Source organism: Hyperolius riggenbachi, chromosome 2 (genome assembly GCF_040937935.1).
Source record: "Hyperolius riggenbachi isolate aHypRig1 chromosome 2, aHypRig1.pri, whole genome shotgun sequence".
Classification (NCBI taxonomy): domain Eukaryota; kingdom Metazoa; phylum Chordata; class Amphibia; order Anura; family Hyperoliidae; genus Hyperolius; species Hyperolius riggenbachi.
In genome coordinates, this window is record NC_090647.1 from 459700694 (window position 1) to 459724197 (window position 23504).

The 23504-nt window shown below is 41.7% G+C and overlaps 1 protein-coding gene across 24 annotated transcripts in view; it reads left to right on the forward strand.

Moving 5' to 3' along the window:
- The window catches only part of MYO18A (myosin XVIIIA), a 488146-nt gene that overhangs the window by 175376 nt on the left and 289266 nt on the right, over nt 1–23504 (forward strand). For all 24 annotated transcript variants that reach the window (XM_068270111.1, XM_068270110.1, XM_068270109.1 and 21 more), the window contains 5 exons: nt 2521–2608; nt 7036–7142; nt 7968–8144; nt 17033–17243; nt 19711–19853. In XM_068270111.1, coding sequence (XP_068126212.1) covers nt 2521–2608; nt 7036–7142; nt 7968–8144; nt 17033–17243; nt 19711–19853 — 726 coding nt within the window. The remainder of the gene's footprint in view (nt 1–2520; nt 2609–7035; nt 7143–7967; nt 8145–17032; nt 17244–19710; nt 19854–23504) is intronic.

Consider the following 23504-nt stretch of genomic DNA (forward strand, 5'->3'; position numbering starts at 1 on the left):
AAGGACCCCTTTTGCTAAACAGGAATGAAACGGACACCTATTGTCCGTTTCTATGGTAACCCGACCAGCTTCTGAACTGCGCAATCTAGCGGCGGCATCAAAGAGCTGCTAGATTTCACTGTTCAGAAGCCGGTCGGGTTACCATAGAAACGGACAATAGGTGTCCGTTTCATTCCTGCTTAGCAAAAGGGGTCCTTGGCGGCAGTGCTTCGTTTCAACACACAGCCGCTCGCAGCCACTTCCTGCATTTTACGGTGGCTGCTGTGAGCTATGTAACTGCACGTTAGAGCAGTTACAAGGTGGCACAAAGTAAATGGAGCTGCACAGAGGGGTGGAAAATAACGGCAGCTCTAAAACCAGTGATGCCTCCCTACTATAAAATGGATTAGGCTGCATTGGCGTCGGAAACGAAAACTACCGACGTGAGTGCCTGGCTCTAAATGCATATTGTCAGTGAACATTTACATTTGAACTGGACTATATACTTAGCAAGATCATTACTCCAGAACGACATATGAATGTATAAGTGGCTAAAAAAGATGAAATTAGCAATAGTGCCCCTTTAAGAAATGCCAACTCATTTGCTAGTAAGGCATTCTGGCTTCCCCAACCAATCATGATTGATTCCTAAGATCATGAATGATTCTTTCTTGTCTAATTCTATGATACACAATCTGTAAGCCTAAGAATTGCAGTTAACCAAACATTCTGATATACCCTGTAGTTCAAAACCCGGTACGGACTTTAAATTAGGATTGACCAATCTTACCACTTCTATGTAGTATGAGAGTTACCTACACAATCTGCTTATAAGATTCAAAACCTGTTGACCCGCATACTACATGGAGGTGGTAACATTGGTCAGTGATTGGTCATTCAGTTGAAAGCATGTACCAGGCTATAGATTGATGTGCTCGTCTCTTAATTACTGACATCTGTGTATTAAATTGTCTGATGTTTGCCTGGGGAGGATACTGCCATGGTATTCCTAATTTTTGGATACCTACTAAGCTGCTCATATTAGTCTTATATTTATACAAATCTTTTAGATCAATGTTTCTCAACATTTTATTGGTGAGTACAGGGTTTTAAAAGGGGTACATACCAAGTACCCCCTGGCATAGTAAACATTATCACAAGTACCCCTTGACAAATATATATTTAATCCTAGTACATGATAATTGGTTCTAAACAATTTCCAAATCTTTACTACTGCTTTTAAGTAGCTAAAATACTAATTTGCAGTTGTTTATCATTTTCTAAAACTCAAAATTTGTTATTCTTGTCAAAGTATATCAAGCCTGAGTACCCCCTAGATGCATCAGAAGTACCCCCTGGGGTGTGCGTACCACACATTGAGAACCTAGGTTTTAGATGACACTCAGCCTGGCTACTATCCTGCTTGTTAAACTTGCATGACATCCACAAATTGCAGTTCTGGATAATATTATACCAATAATAATATTCTGGAAAACTACCTGCTGTCCTGTCCACTTTTGTGTCTAGTATGTTGTGTAACTATGATATATTTGTTGTGCTTACTTGTCTAGGTATTTTTGCGCTTATATTCTATATTTGCAAAACATTTTTAAAAATGTATACTTTTCTAAATCTTCCTAGAAAATGGGATGTTTTGAGATGATTATGTGTTTTTTTTTTTTTTATACTTTTGCTGTGTATTCCTTGGTTATTTGTTGAACAGAGGCACCAAAATAGAGTAAAATAAATGTAAAAACTGTTTAAGAGGGATGTAGTTTTGGGCTTACTTCCTCAAATAGACTAAAATAGTTGATATTCATTTGAAAAATTCTTTAATCAATAAACTCATAACAATGCATTGCGTTTTGCAGACATTCACCGCTTCATCAGGCAATACATGGGAGTTATTGTTTTGAGGCTCTCAGCGAACAAAACCACCTCTGTTTTAGCAGCATTTTAAAGGGAGCTTCTAGAGAACCTATTGGCTGCATAATAGTATTATTTTCATTATCAGATATTCCTCAGAACACTAGGCCACATTCACACTGCATGCGCTTCGATTCTGCCATGTTTTGTTTTAAACTCCATTCTCTGCCTCCAGTACTGTTAGTCACTGGCCTAGTTGAAGTGCCTTGACTATGCAAATGTGTGGCTATACTGTAGGCTAGATATACATCTTCAGCTTTGAGCTGTCGCCCAAAAGATCGATTACCGTTCCCTTCTATGGAACCTCTGAATTGTGTTCAAGCACCAAGTTTTCTTCATGCACTTTTTCAAAGTGCATTCTGTGTACACAAAGCAAAATACCATATTTTTCTGCAGATTGGGTTTGATGTGTTTTATTAATTTATGTTCTGTTTTTTGTGTGTGTTGGTTTTTTGCTTTTTGTCATTTGCCACATGCCATATCCATGTAAAGTCTCCCTGTTTGTGACTTGCGTGGTTTGAACTCAGACTGTGCCGTTTTAGGGAGAGCGCTATACCATGATGGCCCTAACATGTGTTTGTTCTAGCATTAATTGAGATGACTTTCTCTTTACAGGCGAAGACAGAAGAACAGATTTCTGCTGAGCAGAACTGGTATGAGACTGAGAAGGTGTGGCTGGTTCACAAGGACGGCTTCTCTCTAGGTAAGATGGAACTGTTTCCCCTCACACCATCAGGCAGCATTGTACTCCTTTTGTTATTAGATTCAGGTGGAGAAAAAGACTGTGAATCCTGTTTTAGGCCCAGCACTGACTCCATATCAGTCTCATGAAATGATCAGTCTTGATTGTTTCAGGTAGACTGTTCCTGTGTTTGTTCTTCTCTATGAAAAGACAAGGTGGGAGAATGAGCACCGGTGAGGTGTGGTGGGAAATAGCAGTGACCTACGGTAATTCTCAGGTACAATTCTCCAATTTAGTGTCTGAGGTTACCTATGCACCCTTTGAAAAAGTATCCAAAATATTTACAAATGATCAGTTCAGACCATCTAAGTTAAAGTGGACTTGAACTCTTGCACAGGACCGAGTGGATTATAAAATTAGCCGGGTGGGGCATAATGGGGAAGGCAGGACCAGTGCACCACTGCTTAGGAGGATCAGGAGGTGAGCCGATGACAGCCAGGTGGTCACCGAAATTAGCCGGGTGGAGCACCAGGCTAAAAGAGCCTGGGGAGAACACTGGTCCTTGTTTTTCAAGCACATCCCACCGATGTTTGATCAGATTGAGATGTGGAGAGGATTTGGAAGCCAAAGGAAACTTTATTTGTTAGATACTAGGTAATTGGCTGCACGGCGGCTACAGTAAAGGGGAAGTGAAGAGAACCGGTCTGCTGCCGGAACTCAACTCAAGGTATAGTATGAAGCTCCACTGTGGCTGCACTACAGTCCCGGTCTGGGCCCCTAAGCTCCTTTCCCCTTCAAGCCTGCAGGGGGCTATTGTTATTTCATGATCATGCTCTCTGGCCTATGGAGCAACCAAAGAAGTGTAATGTTATCCTTGGGAACTGAAATGGCTCTTTGGGCTTGTACACACATGCAACTTTTCCAGCTAACTATCGTCCAAACTTGGTCTGTTGATCAACTCACACAACTGTTGGGAGGATATCGCGCAGTTGATCCCGTGCCAAGTCGTTTGCGAGCGCAGTATGCAAATGAGTTAGTTGTTCAAATGGTTGGTGTGTGGGAAGCACAAGTCATGCAGTCGCTTAGTCGTGCGGTTAATCATGTCGTCTGGTTGGTCGTGTGCTTTTTTTGGACGTGTGTACAAACCTTGAAAAAGCCAGATCAGTTTTGAAGAACCACTATCGCAAAAAAAAAAAAAAAAAGTAGGCAGTTAAAATCTAACAGAGCTGACAGGTTTTGGGCCAGTCCATCTCCTCCTGGGGGATTCTCAAGGTTTTCTTTGTTTTCAACAGCATTTCCTGAACAGCAGTTTAACTGCCAAAATAGTAAGATACCAGCCAGCCTCCCTACTTACGTGCACACTATTTTGTCAGTTAGACTTTGCAACTGCTGTTCAGGAAATGCTGCTGAAAACAAAGAAAACCCTGAGAATCCCCCATGAAGAGATGGACTGGCCCAAAACCTGTCAGTTCTGTCAGATTTTAACTGACTACATTTTTCGCAATAGTGGTCCTTTAAGTAGTTGGTATGTATTCCATATTGTTGCAACCAACTTAAACTTAGGAAAATGTATTGTGATGGGAGTCCTAGAGAAAAAAATCCCTTCCAAGACCAGGACATTTAAAGTATCGTTTTAACAAGTAAGATTTAAAGTATCTTTAAGTCTTTATTTCATATGCAAAGCCATTTTCAGTGGCACAAAGTTACATTTCTTCTTCTACGCAAGAAAGCGCTTTCAAACTGTGTCCTTAGGGGGAACTGAGCAACGATTATTATTAAGCACATTACTGTAAATAGGTTTGCCTTTGTCCCCATCAGTGACTTTGAAGTAGCGCAGTTGAAGGAGACGCTATTGTAACAACGGTTTATAAATTGGCTTAGAATTTTATCATGCTTTTCTACAGTGGAAGGTTTACTCTCTGGGCATTCTCTATAACATTAAATATCTGAAGTCATTCTTGGTGAAATCCAAATGCAAACTGCTTTATTAAATAAATATCGTGCTGCCTGGAAGCTCTGTGCTCTCTAATTCCCTGAAATATATTCGTATACATGGTCTATTTGCCAAACGAAAGCCATTTGCAGTTAAAAGTATCTGTTTGCCGATGTAAGTTTGCCAGAGCATTTTTAATGGAAATTGAAAACCGATTTGTACTTTGAATATCTGTCTTAAATCAGTTTTTTTTTTTATTTATTTATGTATGAGCCACCTCTCCCACCGTTTAAATTTGTTCTAATTTAAAAAAAAAAATCTATTAATTTAATCACCGCTCGACCATTTACCTCCCCAGCTCCAAGCTCTCGTAACCTAGCCGTAGATTGTTTATCTGCCGCTTAGCCTGACAGCCGCCTGACTTAATCTTCATTAAATTCAACTCCTGCTTCTTAAAAGTGATTGGTCGCCGCAAGAATAGCGATTGGACGTGTAGCAGTTCGCTAATTACATAAAGTAACATGCTTTCCCTCAGCCTGCTGCCAGGCGGTTTACTCGCACTAAATCGCTGAATTTAGCACCAAGGGATAAATTCACTTTGGATGCAGCTAAGAATGGAATAATTGCCTACAGTTTCTAGACACATAGGAGTGCATTATATTTTCTGCTATTTCATTGAAGATTTAAATAAATAAAGCTGAATTTCCACTGCTGACTCCTTCACAATGTTATTGTCATGCAAACATTGAAATGTTGAAAATGCTTTTAGGGCCCGTTTCCACTTTTTGCGTGGCAGACAGCCGCAGGTGTCTTCCGGTTATCTTCCATCGTATCGCTCCGCAATGGCTCATCTGCATTCAATGGAAACTACTCCACTGATATGCATTGGCTGTGGAGCCATTGTGGAAAATCGCAATACAAATTTGCGTTTAGTGGAAACGGGACCTTTAATGTGCTGTACAACATTGTCCCTGCCTTGCTGGTGAGATGCTTGTTTTAAAGGGAACCCGAAGTGAGAGGAAATATGGAGGCTGCCATATTTATTTCCATTTATATAATGCACATTGTCTTGCTGTCCTCCTGAATCTGTCTCTCTAATACTTTTAGCCATAGACCCAGGAACAAGCATACAGCAGATCAGGTACTCTGACTCAGCTGACTCAGGTTTTACTGGATTAGCCATATGCTTGTTCCAGGGTTTTGACTCAGATAATACTCCTGCCAGAAGATCAACAGGGCTGCCAGGCAACTGGCATTGTTTACAAGAAAATAAATCTTCCAGCCTCCATGTCCCTCTCGTCTTGGGTTCCCTTTAAAGTTATCCAGATTATTGGCTTACCAGAATATCCATCATATGATCCCTGTTGAAAGTTAAGATCAGCGTTCAGGCCGTGATGTTTCCACCAAAGTCATGTGATCATTATGAGTGGATATTTTGTGGAATTGCTGATACTGGCAGCTAGAAAGATTAATTCACTCTGCATGTAGGTAAATATTGTTGTCACTGCCAACTGGAAAGCTTTATTCTCCTTCCTAGCAAAAGTATTTTGGATTATGTATTGGCACCGGTGTGGGTTCCGATAGAGCCTCCTTATCATTCTGGGCTGTGTGCCAGGTTTGTGATCTCCGAAACATTGTCATTGCGCATTGAGGAGGGGGGCTGGGAGATTCCCCACCAATTCATAACATTTTTGTTCCGAGATTTCCGCAACCAAGCAAAATTTTGAGAATAGAGAGGGGATCCCCAAGCTCCTTCGATACTCCTGCACCCATGTCCATCTTAGTTGCTGCAGCCAGAACGTCTATTTAACCCTTGATTACACCCTGGCTTGCTGACAACCAACAAGATCTTTGCATCGCACGCACACACCAGCAACCTGGTTCCACCAATCTGCAGCGGCTTCAAGTTGGTTCACTCTTCTTGTTGGGCTTTACAAGCCTTGCAGTCGGTAAAGGAGGCTTCATGGTGGGCATTTTGCTGAGAATTTTTTAGGCTTTTGTTTCCCCACAATACAGTTTGACCTTCTGCGCCACCCTCAGGATTTCTTATGTTGTTCAGCATTAAATTCATTTAGTTTTACATTAAATGAATCCAAGTAGCTTTTTTTTACCTGCATTTTGTCCTGAATTCTAATAGCTGTAGGAGCTTACATTCCCCCACCCCTCCCCTCTGCCCTTATTTATCCAGGGGAAGGTGCAAATGTAATGAAGTGTGACTTCTCTAAACTTCCAGAAGCAGTGTGCTATCTCTCCCACCCACCTGATGAAAGCTTTTGTTTACTCATTGCTACTGCTAATTGCAGCAGTCCTAATCTGCCTACTGTTTCTTCTTGACCACGGAAGTAGAACAATAAAAGCCTCTAACCAACATTTAAAGGTAAAAAGCGTTGGAATGGAGTTTAAGTAATGAGCCACTTTGTTAGTATGCATTTTATTGTGCTACTGAGAAGCCCTGGGTGCTAAAAAATGGTGCTTGGTTCACGTAAATAATATTTTTCTTGATGTCTCCATGCAGCTAATAAATTGAACAGTGAAAACAGCAATCTACCTGAAGGAAAACTGAAAATTCGACTGGAGCATGACGGGAGTACACTGGATGTGGATGAGGATGACATTGAGAAGGTAGGTCCTTTTTTTTTTTTTTTTTTTTTTTTTTTTTTCCCCCCCTAACCCCTGTCTTTTTTTGTATATATGTGTGTATATATACACACACACACACACACACACACACACACACACACACACACACACACACACACACACACACACACACACACACACACACACACACACACACACACACACACACACACACACACACACACACACACACACACACACACACTTATGACTTATGACTACTTATAATGCAGATTACTTGTAATGTTACAGAGAGGCTATTTTTGTGTACTGAGGTGATCATAGTTGAGTATACTGGCCTTAAAATGACCCTGATGAGAAACTGAACATTTAAAATGACATAGGAGAATAAAGTGCATAATCAGAGGTCCATTGCAGGGAGAGCTGCATGACACAATTTGAATTTAGTTCTCTGATAAAGTGCTACTTTTGTGAAGTCACTCCTGACCTGTTTCAAGAAAATCCATCAAGCTGCAGTATTGATCCCTTCACACGATAGGTGGCTTCACTGACCAATAGGGAAACTCAAGAGCTAAGCTCTCTGTAGTGTCTTCTCCACTTTGCATTATTACATCTGCTAAATCTAAACTTCGCTTTTGGGTAGAACTGAAAATGAACATATATAAAGCATTAACGTGAAAGTTTCTTTTGTAAAATACTTGGTTATAACTTTGCAGCGTTTCGGCTCCACCATTGAAGATAACTTTCCACACTTGGATATTTTATTCAGCCAGGAACAGGTCTGGGAGTTGTGTATGTTATCTTATGAGTGCAATTCCAACCTCATCCTTTGTTTTCACTCCTCAGGCGAATCCTCCATCTCATGATCGAGTGGAAGACTTGGCGTCACTGGTTTACCTGAACGAGGCCAGCGTATTGAACACTCTGCGGCAACGCTATGGCGCAAACCTGATACACACATACGCTGGACCCACTATGGTCATCATGAATCCCATGAGCTCTCCTTCTATATATTCTGAGAAGGTACGGACAAGTCTTTTTTTTTTTTCTCACAAACTGTATACCTTGCCAGTATTGGGGCTACTTTATATTTGTAAAAGGAATTTCTTACGTCCATGAGTATTGCTAAAATTTGCAGACTTGATGCAGGTGTCAGCTGTAGATGTTTACACACTGGAGAACCATTTGTCAGGCTTGTCTGGTCAATGACTATAGGTCAGGCTGGCTGTATGCCCATATGACTGACCTATAGCCCAGCCTGTAACACCTGCGTAAAGTCCTACCTAACACAATACTACAATACAATACTACAATGCAGGTAGATGTAGCATACAGACTGACAGATGGTAATCCACCAACACAACTTATAACTTAGGAATGCAATGGGCACAGTATCCACAAGTATATATGTATATAGTCACCTGAGGCCTAGGGGATGAGGCAATCCAGACGAATGAGTCAGATGACTGCAGAGACCGATGTTCCAGAGTGCTAAGGCAGTCCAGATATACTTTCGAGAGATAGCGTAGTCAAGGGAAGCCGAGGTCAGTACAGGCAGCGTTCAACAAGTCCGTGTCCAAGCAGAGGTCAATCCAGGCGGCCAGCAAACAAATTCCAGGTATCAGGCAGTAGTCGGCAACAGGAATCAATCAGAGGTTAGCGTGGTTAGGATATAAGCAGTAATCGGCAACAGGAATCAATCAGGGAGAGAGCGCATACCCAGCAACAAGTCACAGCTAATACTATCACGGGCGATGACTGGGGGCGCTCTCTGAGTTTAAATACTAGAGCTAACCAATCAACACAAAACAGAATTGAACAAAAACCAATCACAGGTCAGCATGTCAGCTAATCAGCTGACACGCAAGCAGACACGTGGCTACTGTTTACATCAGCGGAGTGCGTACTGAGAGCACGTCCTCTGCCTCTCCAATGGAAACTGAGCATTCTCCTGCTCTCCAGTGACGTCAGCGGCTTGCTGAGACCCGGAAGTAAGATCTGCAGATCGGTTCTCTGCGTTGCGCTGCCGCCGGAAAACCACAGACTTTACACCATTTTTCTACAGCTTTGCGCTTTGTTTTGAGCTAAATGCACACAGGTAAGAATATAACTTATAAAGGCAAAACCTAAGGGCTGTGAAGGCCTATACTACAGCTACTCTAGGAAATAGACCTGAAGGAAGAGGCTTGTCATATTGCATATATGATAAGCCCCTCTTCTCCATTCAAATGAGAGGGACAGTCAACACTCCTTTGTAGAGTTTCTTTCTCATGAGGAGATAAAACTCATTCTTTACAAACTTATTATCATAGATTATTCCTGTGCTAATGAGACTCTGTTGTGACATATAGTAGAATGCAGTAAATTATTTATATCCATTTATTGCTGTATATTGGTATGTATCCCTCCCCTCCCAGTGATGTTTAGCCTAGGTTGATTGGCTATGTGGAATCCTAACCCTAGGCATTCTGGGAGACTAGGGATATTTTGTACTGACTTTGGAACTCTCAGCAACCAAACATTCTACAAAGCAGCACCTACTGGGACTAAAGAGGTCTCCACCTGTGTTAAACGTCAAAATGTAAACCGGGGCTAGGAAAGATTTTACAACGGGCAAACCCTAATTAATTTCCAAAGTAATTTTGTAAAACAAGTAATTTTATTAAATTATTTTCACTACAGTTTCTCTTTTCAAATATTTTTTAAATGCTATTCATGTGTAAAGGAAATAAAAAAGCCCAAATCATTCTCAGTATCTTCATGTAGTACCCGGTTTCCCCGAAATTAAGATATCTCCCGAAAGTAAGCCCTAGCAGGAATTTCTAAATATAATCCTCCTAGCAGGATTTTCGAGCATGCTCAAAATATAATCCTACCCTCAAAGTAAGCCCTAGCGGCAGTAAGGGGAAAAAAGTATGTCTATTTGTATTGTTACTGGAGACAATGGTCTCGTGGGAGGGACCATTGCTCTGTCTGGGGGCCGATTACTGCACTTGCTGCTACATGGTGAGTGCAGTGATTGTCCCATAGACGGCCTGCGAGACCATCAGCTTGAGTATAAACACACGTTGCCATTCTTCTTCCCCATAGGCTGAAGCTCGGGTACACAGCGGCATGGAGCTGGGAGTAAGAGGAGGATGCAGGGGGTCATTGGCGGACACCTGGAGGACAGGGGGGACAACAGAAGACACAGCAGAGGACACGGGACACAGGAGCACGGGGATATATAGTGGGGACACCAGGAGGACAGGGGGGACATCAGAAGACACAGCAGAGGACACAGGAGCACAGGGGGTATAGTGGGGACACCAGGAGGACAGGGGGGACAGCAGAAGACACAGCAGGGGACACAGGAGCACAGGGGATATAGTGGGGACACCAGGAGGACAGGGGGGACAGCAGAAGACACAGCAGAGGACACGGGGCACAGGGGATAGCGGAGAAGACAGGGATATAGTGGGGACACTACAGGTACAAGGGGGACACAGAGGTGGATCCAGCAGAGGGAGAGGCGGCACAGTGGGGAAGGCAGGAGGACACGCACAGCAACTTGTGTGTTCATAGACATATAAAACATCCCCTGAAAATAAGCCCTAGCACAGCATTTGGAGCAAACATTAATATATGACATTGTCTTAGTTTCGAGTAAACACTAGTATGTATACGGTGACTGGGACCTAAACAAATACACTGCTGCTGTTCAGGCTTAACCTGCCCCCTGTGATGGTGCTAAGCATGAGAATGCTGGAGCAGGTCCTATAATCATGTGCCACACAGATAAGACACAACCCACCAGCTGCTGCTGTCGAGACATAGGCGGTACAACAGACTCTTCTTCACATGACAGTGTGGTAACGTTTTCTATTTTAAAGCTCTGTCCCCTTCCACTAGCCTACTCCTGATAATACTTAGTGTCGGAGGCTGGGCATCAGGTGATGTCACAGCATCTTATTCAGTTGAGAAACCATACATTTTACAATATGGCCTATGTACAGGGGTCGGACAAAATAATGGAAACACCTTGAAAATCAACAAAATATATTTTAATATGGTGTAGGTCCACTCGGTCCACACTCGGCTGGAGGTCGGAAATAAGGAAAACGATGATTCGTCAGAGAAAATCACATTTTTGCGCTGCTCGAGGGACCAATTCTGGTGGTTTCTACACCACTCTAAAAGCTTTGAAACATTTGTCTTTGAGAGCAGAGGTTTTCTAATTGCAGTTCTTCTGTGGAATCCAGATTTTTGCAGCTCCCCACGAATAGTTTTTGTGGAAACTGGGTTCTGTAGGTGTTCATTCAGCTCTGCAGTGAATTTAGGAGCCGTGTTCTTACAAGCTTTTCTAACTATTCGATTTAGAGTCCGACGGTCTCTCTGACAACTTCGACTTTCGGCCACAGCTGTGCTTTGCTAAGGATATTTTTCCTTCTCTTTTAAAGGCAGTCATTACTTTTGAGACGGTACCTTTTGAAATGCCAAGCATTCGGGCAGTTTCTGTTACAGTAGCGCCTGCCATACAAGCATCAACAATTTGGCCTCTTTGAATGTCTGAGAGATCTGCCATTTTTATAAATTATAACCAACTTTAACCAAGGTTTAAATATCTGTAAAAAACAATTATTTTAATTAAACATATCAAATAACAAAAATAATAAACAAAAAAAATTAACATATGTAAAGTTTTGATTGCTTAAAGGGATACTGTAGGGGGTCGGGGGAAAATGAGTTGAACTTACCCGGGGCTTCTAATGGTCCCCCGCAGACATCCTGTGTTGGCGCAGCCACTCACCGATGCTCCGGCCCCGCCTCCGGTTCACTTCTGGAATTTCTGACTTTAAAGTCAGAAAACCACTGCGCCTGCGTTACCGTGTCCTCGATCCCACTGATGTCACCAAGAGCGCACAGCGCAGACCCAGTATGGTCTGTGTCTGCGCAGTACACTCCTGGTGACATCAGCGGGAGTGAGGACACGGCAACGCAGGCGCAGTGGTTTTCTGACTTTAAAGTCAGAAATTCCAGAAGTGAACTGGAGGCGGGGCCGGAGCATCGGTGAGTGGCTGCGCCAACACAGGATGTCTGCGGGGGACCATTAGAAGCCCCGGGTAAGTTCAACTCATTCCCCCCCCCCTACAGTATCCCTTTAAAACATGTTCAAAGATAATGATGCCAAAATGTTAGGTTTTTCCATTATTTTGTCCAACCCCTGAATATACACTTTACATCACAAGAACCAGATACTTAACATACGGTACCCTGTAAACAACTCCAGCCAAAAAGGATCATTTGTCACCGGACTTGCATAGAGATGCCTGTCTCGAGTAAGGTAAAATAGTAACATTTATGACTGACATACAAACCTGCTCATGGATCCAGTGACTGTCCACAGAACTGACCCATGAAATAATGGCCACTGAATACTGCCTATCCTACTCCGCCCACTCCAGAAGACTCAGCGGATCTGAGAGGAAGATGGCATCTCCAAACCTGTCAGACAAACCCTTGGCTCCAATCTGTCAGTTATTGAAACAGCAAAACTATTATTTGTTACTTCCATTAAAGTAATAATGAAGACGTGTATCCAGGAGCACCCACACTAACGCTCAGTGGTAAATAAGTGTGTGCCTGGATCCTCACCCTTGTACCACAGGGTCAATGCAATCAAGTAGTCCACAAAGGATCGGCACCACACAATGTGTGTATCAAGTAGCTCTTAAACTTTTATTGCATCTTTAAAAGTTGACAGGCAGCGACAGCCCGCTAATTCGGCCTGAGAGGCCTTTATCAAGTTGCCAAGAAATGTCAAATATTCAAGTATTTGACATTTCTTGGCAACTTGATAAAGGCCTCTCAGGCCGAAACAGCGGGCTGTCGCTGCCTGTCAACTTTTAAAGATGCAATAAAAGTTTAAGAGCTACTTGATACACACATTGTGTGGTGCCGATCCTTTGTGGACTACTTGATTAAAGTAATAATGACCTAAATAGTCTGTGTGACACTTTTTTAAAGATTGTTTAAATAAAACGGAAAGGAACAGAGGGGTAACTGGAATTTTGCTTTAAAGTGCATAATTAGGCCCAGCATTTTTTACCCTCTTTTTTGCAGCCAGGCTTAAATTCAATTGCCTTTTGTTAATAAAAAGTTTTCATCCTGAATATTTGCCCTTGAATTGCTGGATGCTAGTCCTTTCTGCCTGTCACTGTTTTGTTTGCTACTTTTGAAAAGTTAAGATCAGTGAGGATGAACTGCTAACTTCACCCCTGAGTGTTATCTATTGTCTAAACAACTTTTTCTGCCCATCTATTGTGCCCATAATAAACCCTTTGAGCCCGGAGAAACCATACAGGAAGGTGAAAGAAAAGGCATAGACTTACACAGACCCTTTTATGAATTCTGCTGAGATCATGCTACTGTGAGTTTTGGAATACATTGTGGCACCCCAAAATAGAATGCTCTTTATCTTAGATGTATTGGCTTTGCCTTATGCATTGAGAGAGGGAAGCAGAGGCAAAAGCATCTCAGAAGCTATCTATACATTTTTTTTTTATTAATTATTTTTACTTCAGGATCCATATTCTACAAAGGCTACAGTCCTGCTTTCTTCTGACAGTGTTATTTCTGCATTGTCGCCAGTAGCTCGGTACTCTGCTGCTCAATGTATCGCTCCAGGTGATCTAGGGCCCCCCAGATGCAAATTATCCCTGAGGCACTTTTCCCTGATTCCCTGTTCAGCACAACTGGTGACAGGCCCCTTTGAGCAGAGCGCATTTGATCACCCAGTGATGGTATGTGTGAAGCTGGCTCCTGTTGTGTTTTCCATTAGGTTCCTTTTTGAAATACAGTAGTAGGCCTCAAGAGATGCCATTTTGCTCTTAAATTATCCTTCCTCTTCAGCAGCAGAGACCCCTTATTTTTCAGCTCCGAGACATCAATCTCTCTAGGTTTCATTATAAATTTGCTGTGAAGTGAGATGCGTCAGGGCAGCCTAGGTCATTCAAACCATGTCAATTCTTTTCCTGTTTCCCAGTTAAATGTGCTCTTGGTTGCCGTGGCAACTAAAAATTTCCCCAGAGCTACAAATGTGCAGGTACATTCATTCCTTATTATGGTCGCAGTCATGTTTCCTAATAAAATCATCCCTTATCTTCCATCAACCCTGTCATTTCTGAAAGCCGGTTCTGTGAAGCACTCAGTGCTCTTTGGAAAGTTGAGGTTTAAACAAGGGAAGGCTATATCGCTGAGTGGAGAGTACAAAATGCTGCGTTTGCTGTCTGACCTGCAGACGGTTCTGTTGCTTTACTCCTTTTCAGGAAACCAGAGAGACATATATATGATATTGTTCAGAACAAAGAGTTGTGGCCTTGTTACATTGTAGAATCTTGCCTCCCAGTGTCATGCCATGAAATCTTAAAGGGCAACTCCAGTTATAAGGCAAAATCTTCCCTAGGTCCCTTATATTGTCCGCAAAAGGGTTGCTATAATCGATATCATTTTTTTGTTACATAGGATTAGAGATAAACGCTTACTACCAAAAAAGTTCTAGAGGAAGTAGTCAAGCGATAATAAATGTCAGACTACACGAGTGGCTTTCCAGTTTGGATTTAGATGCCTCAAGGGATGGAGATGTCCTTATTGGGTATGGTAAGGAGTTCCAATGGGTAAGGGCTGACATGCTGACAGAGGACTCTGGCTCCAAAGGTTTTGAGGTGGAATCTGGGGGCGACCAAGTTATTAGATCCTGTTGATCTGAAATTGTGGAAAATGTGATGCAGTTTCAGCAAATGCTTTAGATATGCAGGGCATACATTGTGCAGAGATTTGAATGTTAGTAGGCCAGTTACATACAATACATTACTCTGAGAAATGAGTGCGCCCAAGCTGGTTGCATCTCTCTTGAGCTCCTCCACATATTGTCTCAGTGTTTTGAACCTTCAAAAACTATAGACTCTACGATCTTTAAATTCAGGGCTGTGGAGTCGGAGATGGAGCAATTTTGGGTACCCGGAGTTGGTGGTTCCATAGACTGAGGAGTCTTAGTCGGGTGATTTTTGTACCAAGTGCACAGCCCCGGTAAGTATTAGACTAAGGAGTCGGAGTCGAGGAGTCGGAGCCAGTTTTGGTACATGGAGTCGGTAATTTCATAAACTGAATCGAAGCATTTTTGTACCGATTCCACAGCCCTGTTCAAATTACACGGTCCTAAGGAATAAAACCTATAGACCCCCCCCCCCCATTTTATTTTTATTTTCACTAGTGCAGTTTTGGTGGGTTGTCTTTGTTAACATTGTAAAAATAATGCTATGAACTGTCCCTCAGAAGGTCTTACCATCTAATGCCCCTACCACAGTCTTCACCCAATTAGGTGGGACATCAGTTAACTTACCTGTATGTTTTTTGAGGCATGAAAGGAAAGAATGGTAACTACTGCCACATTAAATTATTAGTCCATATATACAAATATAACAAAACTTGCATCAGCATGACAAACTTTCAAAAGCTGTTTTGTAATTGTTAAGTTACCCATCATTTCACTTGGTAGCCAACTATGATTCTTTAAAATTGCTATTCCTTTTAATGACGGTTTCCTAGCAGCAATATGTCATTCGCAGAATACAGCAGGAACTTTTCACATTCCCAGGCATCAAATTAAGATTAAAGGCATCCATTAAGAAAAGTAAAGATTAGTGCAGGTGCAGCTCTGTTGCTGTATTACTCATTTGCAAAGCATCATGGGGCACCGTGTTTCAAAAGACATAGAGATTGCTCTCCACAGTGGGCACAATGAACCGAAGTTCACTGAAGTCAGAGGATACATTGGTCTACATTAATGGAAAACCTAGTTTCACAACATGAAGGATGTGCCCAGCAGTCTGTCTTTACTCAAGCGATCAAACTTCTGGCTCCAACTGACAAACCGTATACTAATCTGTGATTTGTAAACCAGTAATTAAAAAAAATCTTAGTCTGAAGGTTGTTTTATCGCAATTCATTCTTACTTCTAAGTTACTGAGCAAAGATTGCAGCTGTTAAAACCATGATACAATATTCAGATGTTCTTGTTGTGTATAACATTAATGTTCCCCATTTCCGACGGATTCAATCATTTTACTAAAATCTGTCAGTGATCTGTTGACTTTAGCATATCCATTCAATAAACCTTGGATCATTTTCAGACCATTTATCAGTTGAAAGTTACTTCAGCGTGGGGGTAAAACGGGAGAGGAGAGGGGCGTCAGGAGATTGATGACCACATAATGCTATAAGGTGGTTCTTAAAGTGTACCTGAGGCAATATTTGACATGAGATAGATGTGAAAGTACAATACAAAACATATTAATAACCAGGCAGTTTTACTTTGCTGCCTGAAAGAGTTAATTTCTAGGCAGGGAAGTGACAGCTTCTGTCTTTTCAGTAGCTTGTCAGGAATATAGTAAACATTACTGATAAATAGATTACAGCCATAAAAGTTTTCCCGGCCAGAATTTAACTTCTGAGGGCAGGGAGAGATAAAATATATGAACTATTGACCTTTTTCTAACTCTGGGACACGTAATAGGCTGCAACTGATTAGAGACTGTAAAACATCCAACCTACCCTACTTGGTAAATGTTTAAATATAAAATTAAACCATGGGATAATTAGAAAAGTAATTTTTAGGAGTAGGAGGATAAATATAATTGTTTATCTCATCAGTTAATTTTCACCTCTGGTTCACTTTAATCTACCACTATTACCACCCAACAAGTTGATTGCCGAATCAGTCTTTTATTGCCCTGTGTTACAATTTTAAAAGTGATGTTACCAGCTTTAAGCTATTGCTGCGTCCCAAAGCACACGGTCTCCACCCTCTTTACTGTTAAAGCTTAGTACTCTGGTATGCTCTCTTGTTAACTGTACACATTGTCCTCCTGTAGGTGATGCACATGTTCAAGGGATGTCGTAAGGAAGACACCTCTCCTCATATATATGGCATAGCCCAGGCTGCTTACTGGAATATGCTGATGACTCGCCAGGATCAATCCATTGTTTTACTAGGAAGTAGCGGATCTGGTAAAACCACCAGCTGCCAGCACCTCATCCAATATGTGGCTACAGTATCTGGCAGCACAGGGAAGATACTCTCAGGTATATTACAGCGTATGCCTGTTCTCTACTGTTACCCTGTGGCTAGGTGCTGCTCGTAGAGCATTAAAAATCATCTTCCCAGCTGTCCTGCTCGGACAGGACAAATAAGTCTTGGGGCCCTTTTCCACTAAACTGCGATTCAGCAAAATCACAAAACGCTAGTGTTTTTTTTTTTTTTTTTAATCTCTAGGGTTGCTACCTTAAAGGGGAACTTCAGCCTAAACAAACATACTGTCATCAAGTTACATTAGTTATGTTAATTAGAAAAGATAGGTAATATAATCGCTTACCCAGCCTGTTTTAAAAGAACAGGCAAATGTTTGTGATGCATGGGGGCTGCCATCTTTGTCATGGGGGCAGCCATCTTTTTGGTTGAAAGGAGGTGACAAGGAGCAGGATACACAGTTCCAACTGTCCTGTGTCCTGATTACCCCTCCCAGCTGCACACACTAGGCTTCAAATGTCAAATTCAAAATGTAAAAAAAAAAAATTGCACCAAAACAGCAGAACGAGAACCACAACATCAGAAATCCCATCATGCTTTGCACCGCATCAGGGGAAAAAAAGCCCAGGCAGTTTTCTTCTGTGCAGCTAAAAATGAGGCTTGTATAAGAGAAACAAAGTTCTGATGCTGTGAAACTGTTAAAGAAACACCAAGCCTTTTCAGTGCTGCTGAGTCGATTTTTAGTCCGGCGGTTCACTTTAACATAGGAATCACAGTAGGTATTTTCCACTACAGCGATTAAATACATATAAAATAAATAAAACATTTTTTTTTACTAAGTGCAATTGCTTCTTGGAGAGATTCCGAGAGCGATTTTGCAATGCAAGTGTATTGCAGATGTAAAATCGCAATCACTTAATTAAATTAATGAAAAATCGCAATAGCTGGTGTTTAGCGATTGCTAGTGGAAAAGGGCTCTTACAGTTGGAGGTGACCATTGTAAACCTGAGCAAGGGCCCACAATACTTGTTCATTTTGAAACCCGAAATGAGAGTGATATGAAGGCTGCCATATTTATTTATTTTTGCAAAAATACTAGTTGCCTGTTAGTCCTGCTGATCTATGTGGCTGCTGTAGTGTCTGAAGTATACCAGAAACAAGCATGCAGCTAATGTGTCCAGTTCGGGCAATATATTGTCAGAAACACCTGATTTGTCTGGTATGCTTGTTCAGGGTCTATGGCTGAAAGCATTAGAGACAGAGGATCGTCAGAGCAGCCAGGCAATTGATATTGCTTAGAAGGAAATAAATATGGCAGCCTCCATATCCCTCTCACCTCACATTCACTTTAACATTTTATGCAAGCAACACAACTTTTAGCCACTAGATGACACTATTCTACAAGTGCTGCTCCTGTGCTCTGTAGTTTTATAAACTGCATAGCCATGTATGTTTCACAAGATATTTGTGGTGTATCTGTTTTAAAGAGTTTTTGTCCTGGTGCTATATAAATACTAAATTTTATGTGTGTGTGGTGTGTATTTATTTATGTGTGTGTGTATATATATATATATATATATATATATATATATATATATATATATATATATATATATATATATATATATATATATATATATATATATATATATATATATATTCTCTCACAACCTTTTAGCCTATTGTTAGAATGGACCCAAACTAAAAATACAAGATTTCAGAAATAAAATCTATTTTCTAAATTATAATAATAAATGGCAGCCTTTTTTCAGCTGCATGATGACAAATATAAAATATTTTACATTTATTGGAGAAACCCCTCCCTTCCTTTCATATTGCCAGCAAATAATCCGGCAAACTGGTGGAGTAGATGGTGTCCAGCAAAGGAGGAATTGCTAATGGCTGCCACCTGTATAACCCTAGTTATGAAAAGAGAAGGGCGAAAAGCATGCACTGAAATGCTCGTAGGCTTGAAGGAGTGTTTATGTATATTTGTATGTGTCAGAGTGGTGCAACTAAATATTTTGAATTAAAACCAATGGTTTGGGTCCGCTTTAATGAGCATGTTTATAGATAATGGAAGTTATTGCTGTCTGTTTTATTTTTTCCTGACAGCACCTGCAAGAATCCTAGTGAATACAACAACATGGGTGAAATACACTGCTAATATCGATCATTTTATGATCTTCTAGTTTTTTTTTTTTAACTTCCCACTTTGCAATGTATTGACTGACCCAACATATGCTCTATGCAGTAGCTGAGTATTATCTTGAAAAATAAACTCCTACAAGCTAATTCAGTGAGGCAGAACAGAGAGTGATGATGATGTGTAAAGTGTAATGTCCCATAACATCCAATCCTGCTTTGGCTTATTAAAGTCTTCTCAGTTACAAATGGTTTCTGTTTGGCTACCGTGCACTTTTACGCTCTGTTGTAACCAAGAGGTCCATAATGTTAATAAAGAATGCCATGTAGTCTTTTTCCACCTAGAACTCCTCATCCATCCTCTCTTGTCTCCTGCAGCTGAGAAGTGGCAAGCCGTGTACACAATCCTGGAAGCTTTTGGCAACAGCAGCACCAATTTGAATGGTAATGCCACGCGCTTCTCCCAGATAATTTCTCTGGACTTTGACCAGGCCGGACAAGTGGCATCTGCTTCCATACAGGTGAGAGGGGAGCTTGCAGAACGCACAGCATGCCCTGGTGCCGCAGGTTACCATTTAAAGCTTAAAAGAGTTACAAGTAACCGAGGAAATGTGTTTAGGTTTGTAAGCCGGTGTGGCGTGTGATTTTGGCCTTCAGCACAGAAGGGATTAGCATAGGATACTAAGCAGCTTTTCATAAGTGCACAGCACTGTGAATTAATTTTCTACAAGGAAACAAATTCTACCAGCTTACAGCTGCAGAAATGTTGAGGGTTGGTGAAGAGCTAAATTAACCCTCTGGCAGTTCCTAAACCATTGCTTCAGGAAGACCAAACACATTCCATCTTTGGCAACTCAAGGTCTTCCTTTTGTTCTTTGTCCCCTTGCAAAAAGTTTCTAAAGGCTCATACACACGGGGCACAACTATCGCCACAAACACGTGGCACGCGCATGTTGCAGCGACAGGTCCTCTGTGTGTATGAGGTGCACCACGAACCGTTGCCAGTCAGAGTTTTCGCCAGGCGATTGACTTGGCCAATTGCCGGCAACAGCTGTCGCCGTAACTGTCGCTAGTCCGCCACACGTACTGCGTGTGTATGCGGACTAGTGACAGCAACCCACACACCATGCACCGAGCTTCCGGCGAGGGGGGGGAACTTTCGGCGACAGCTTCCGCCGCATCTCTGTCCCTCTATGTGCCGTGTGTACAGCTTCTGCACAGAGGGATCTGGCGACGAGATGTCACTGGGAACTTTCGGCGACAGCTTCCGCCGCATCTCTGTCCCTCTATGTGCCGTGTGTACAGCTTCTGCACAGAGGAATCTGGCGACGAGATGTCACTGGGAACTTTCGGCGACAGCTTCCGCCGCATCTCTGTCCCTCTATGTGCCGTGTGTACAGCTTCTGCACAGAGGGACCTGGCGACGAGATGTCACTGCTTTTTTTTTTTTTTTTTTTTGCCTCTTGCCCGCGATTTTGTGCCTCGTGTGTATGAGGCTTAAGGGCCCGTTTCCACTAGTGCGGTGCGAATTAGTCGCGGAAAACGCAAAAACAAATTTGCACGCGGATGCAAATTTTACCGCAAATTTGCAGGCGGTTTCACATATGTTAAAGAGACACTGAAGCGAAAAAAAAAATATGATATAGTGAATTGGTTGTGTACTATGAATAATTACTAGAAGATTAGCAGCAAAGAAAATATTCTCATACTTTTATTTTCAGGTATATAGTGTTTTTTCTAACATTGCATCATTCTATAATATGTGCAGATTACACAACACTCAGCATTCAAAAGGAGTCTTTCAGAGCAGTCTGTGAAGTAATGACCTCTCCTCTAGCAGAGGAAAAGTAAATAGTCCAGGAACAGTTGAGATAATAAAAGTCAGATAACAGCCCTCTCCACGACTAATTTGGTCGGAGAGCTTAATGGCTTTTTTGCATAGAAAAAACAACTGGAGTTTCTCAACTCTTCCTGTACTGGAAACAATTACACTGATGTATCTGATCTTAATGTTATATTTCTTAGCTGTGCTACACATACAAATCATAATATCATCATTTTTTTTTTCGCTTCAGTGTCTCTTTAATGAGTATGCGAATTTAACCAAGTCAGAGCCTGTATGCTTTTACATTGATTTTATGCGAAAATGCTAGCAAATTCGCGGTAAAATTAACATACGAAAACGCATGCGAATTTCCTATTAAATACATTGTATGCGTTCTGAGGGCTCTGCCGTGCAGATTTTTTCTGCACAGAAAAACGCTCAGAAATCCTGACACGTGGAAACAGTCCCATCCACTTGTATTGTCTATGCGAATCTGCATGCAGGAAACACATGCAGATTTGCTCTAGTGGAAACGGGTCCTCAGCTGTCACACAGAAACATAATTTGAGAGAGTTGCCTATTCATATTGAACGAGAGATGAACGTTTGCTGTTATGCGTCACACTGAATATTTTTTCATGTAAATAGTTTAACTTCTATCTGGCAGGTTAATCTTTTCTCTCCCTGCACCACTCTTCATGTGACTGCAGAACGCTGGTAACTATTTAGATAGGATAACAGAGGCGCCAACAGGATAAAAAACAATAAAAGAACTTAAAAACCCATCTTGGTAATAGAGGAGGTAGTGGTGGACTTACCTCCTCCAAGCAGAACATACGACTGTGGATTTTCAGTCAAAACAATTTTATTGGATACTCCAAATAAAGTGCAACGCGTTTCGCGGGATACAAACCCGCTTCATCAGGTAATAACAGATAGGCGTAAATAGCATCTGCCAGTATCATCAACGCTGAGCATCTCTGTCACAGAGGTGCTCAGTGTTGATGATACTGGCAGATGCTATTTACGCCTATCTGTTATTACCTGATGAAGCGGGTTTGTATCCCGCGAAACGCGTTGCACTTTGGAGTATCCAATAAAATTGTTTTGACTGAAAATCCACAGTCGTATGTTCTGCTTGGAGGAGGCAAGTCCACCACTACCTCCTCTATTACCAAGATGGGTTTTTAAGTTCTTTTATTGTTTTTTTATCCTGTTGGCGCCTCTGTTATCGTATTATCTACATCAAGTCCACCCTTGGTGGAGGGTTGTACCTTTACTTCTTCTACTATAGAAAGCGACTTTTTAATCCTGAGTGGGGTCAGGACAATCTCCCCACCTGCTTTGAAAGTAGTTGCCTAATTGGTAACCCTGGTTTGTGAGTATTAAATTATTATTATTACTCTTCCAATTATACATTACCAGTACATACTACACTATATTGGGCTCTTGGTGTTCTCTCTTTTTCTCATCCTTTGCAAGGTGGTAACTATTTGTTCAGTAGCATTAACACAAAGCTCCCCCCCCCACCCCCCAAAAAAATCCTGCAATCCAGAGGTGAGAAGTATGATACTATAACATGAAGATTGAAAACCTTGTAAACTATATAATCATTCTTAAAGTGAACCCGAGCCGAAGCTCTGGTTCAAAACAAGTTCTTACCCTGTAGAGAGGGAAGCCTCAGGATCCTAGTGAGGCGTCCCTCTCTAGTAAGCAGCCCCTCGTTGCAGAGAGTGCCCCCCTTAAAGAGGGCCACGCAGATTTACTTATGTATTAATGGCCACCGCTGTAGCCTTGAGAGCCTGTCCGCTCATACGCAGTAGCATGGAGCCCGTGGCTCTGGCTTACTGCACACGCGTGGGCGAGCTCAGTTTGCTATTGCACAGCCATGTACAAGGAAGAGGAGCTGCGTGGCCCTGAGCTGATTAGCGTCAATGCATTGTCGCTAATCTTCTGGGGGCCGCGCTCAGCGACAGGGGACATTAGAATAGACAGGGAAGCCTCCATAGGATCCTGAGGCTTCCCTCTCTTTAGGTAAGTATCTGGTTTTGTGTACCTGAGCTTAGGCTCGGGTACACTTTAAAGAGAACCTGAGGTGAAAATACACCGAGAGACAGTCTATTCTCCTGCTCCTAAAAATGTATTTTTTTTTTTTAAAGATATCCGGCAGTTTAACTTTATGTTTGAAAACTTAAAATAAAGTAGATTTAATAACTTATTGTCTCTCTTCAATGACAGTCTTTCTGTGTCCCATAGCTTAAATATATGAATTATTGACCTTTTTTTTATCAATCCCCTTCCCTCAAGCTTTTCTCTGCCTGGAAAGAGTTTTATGGCTGTAGTTCCTC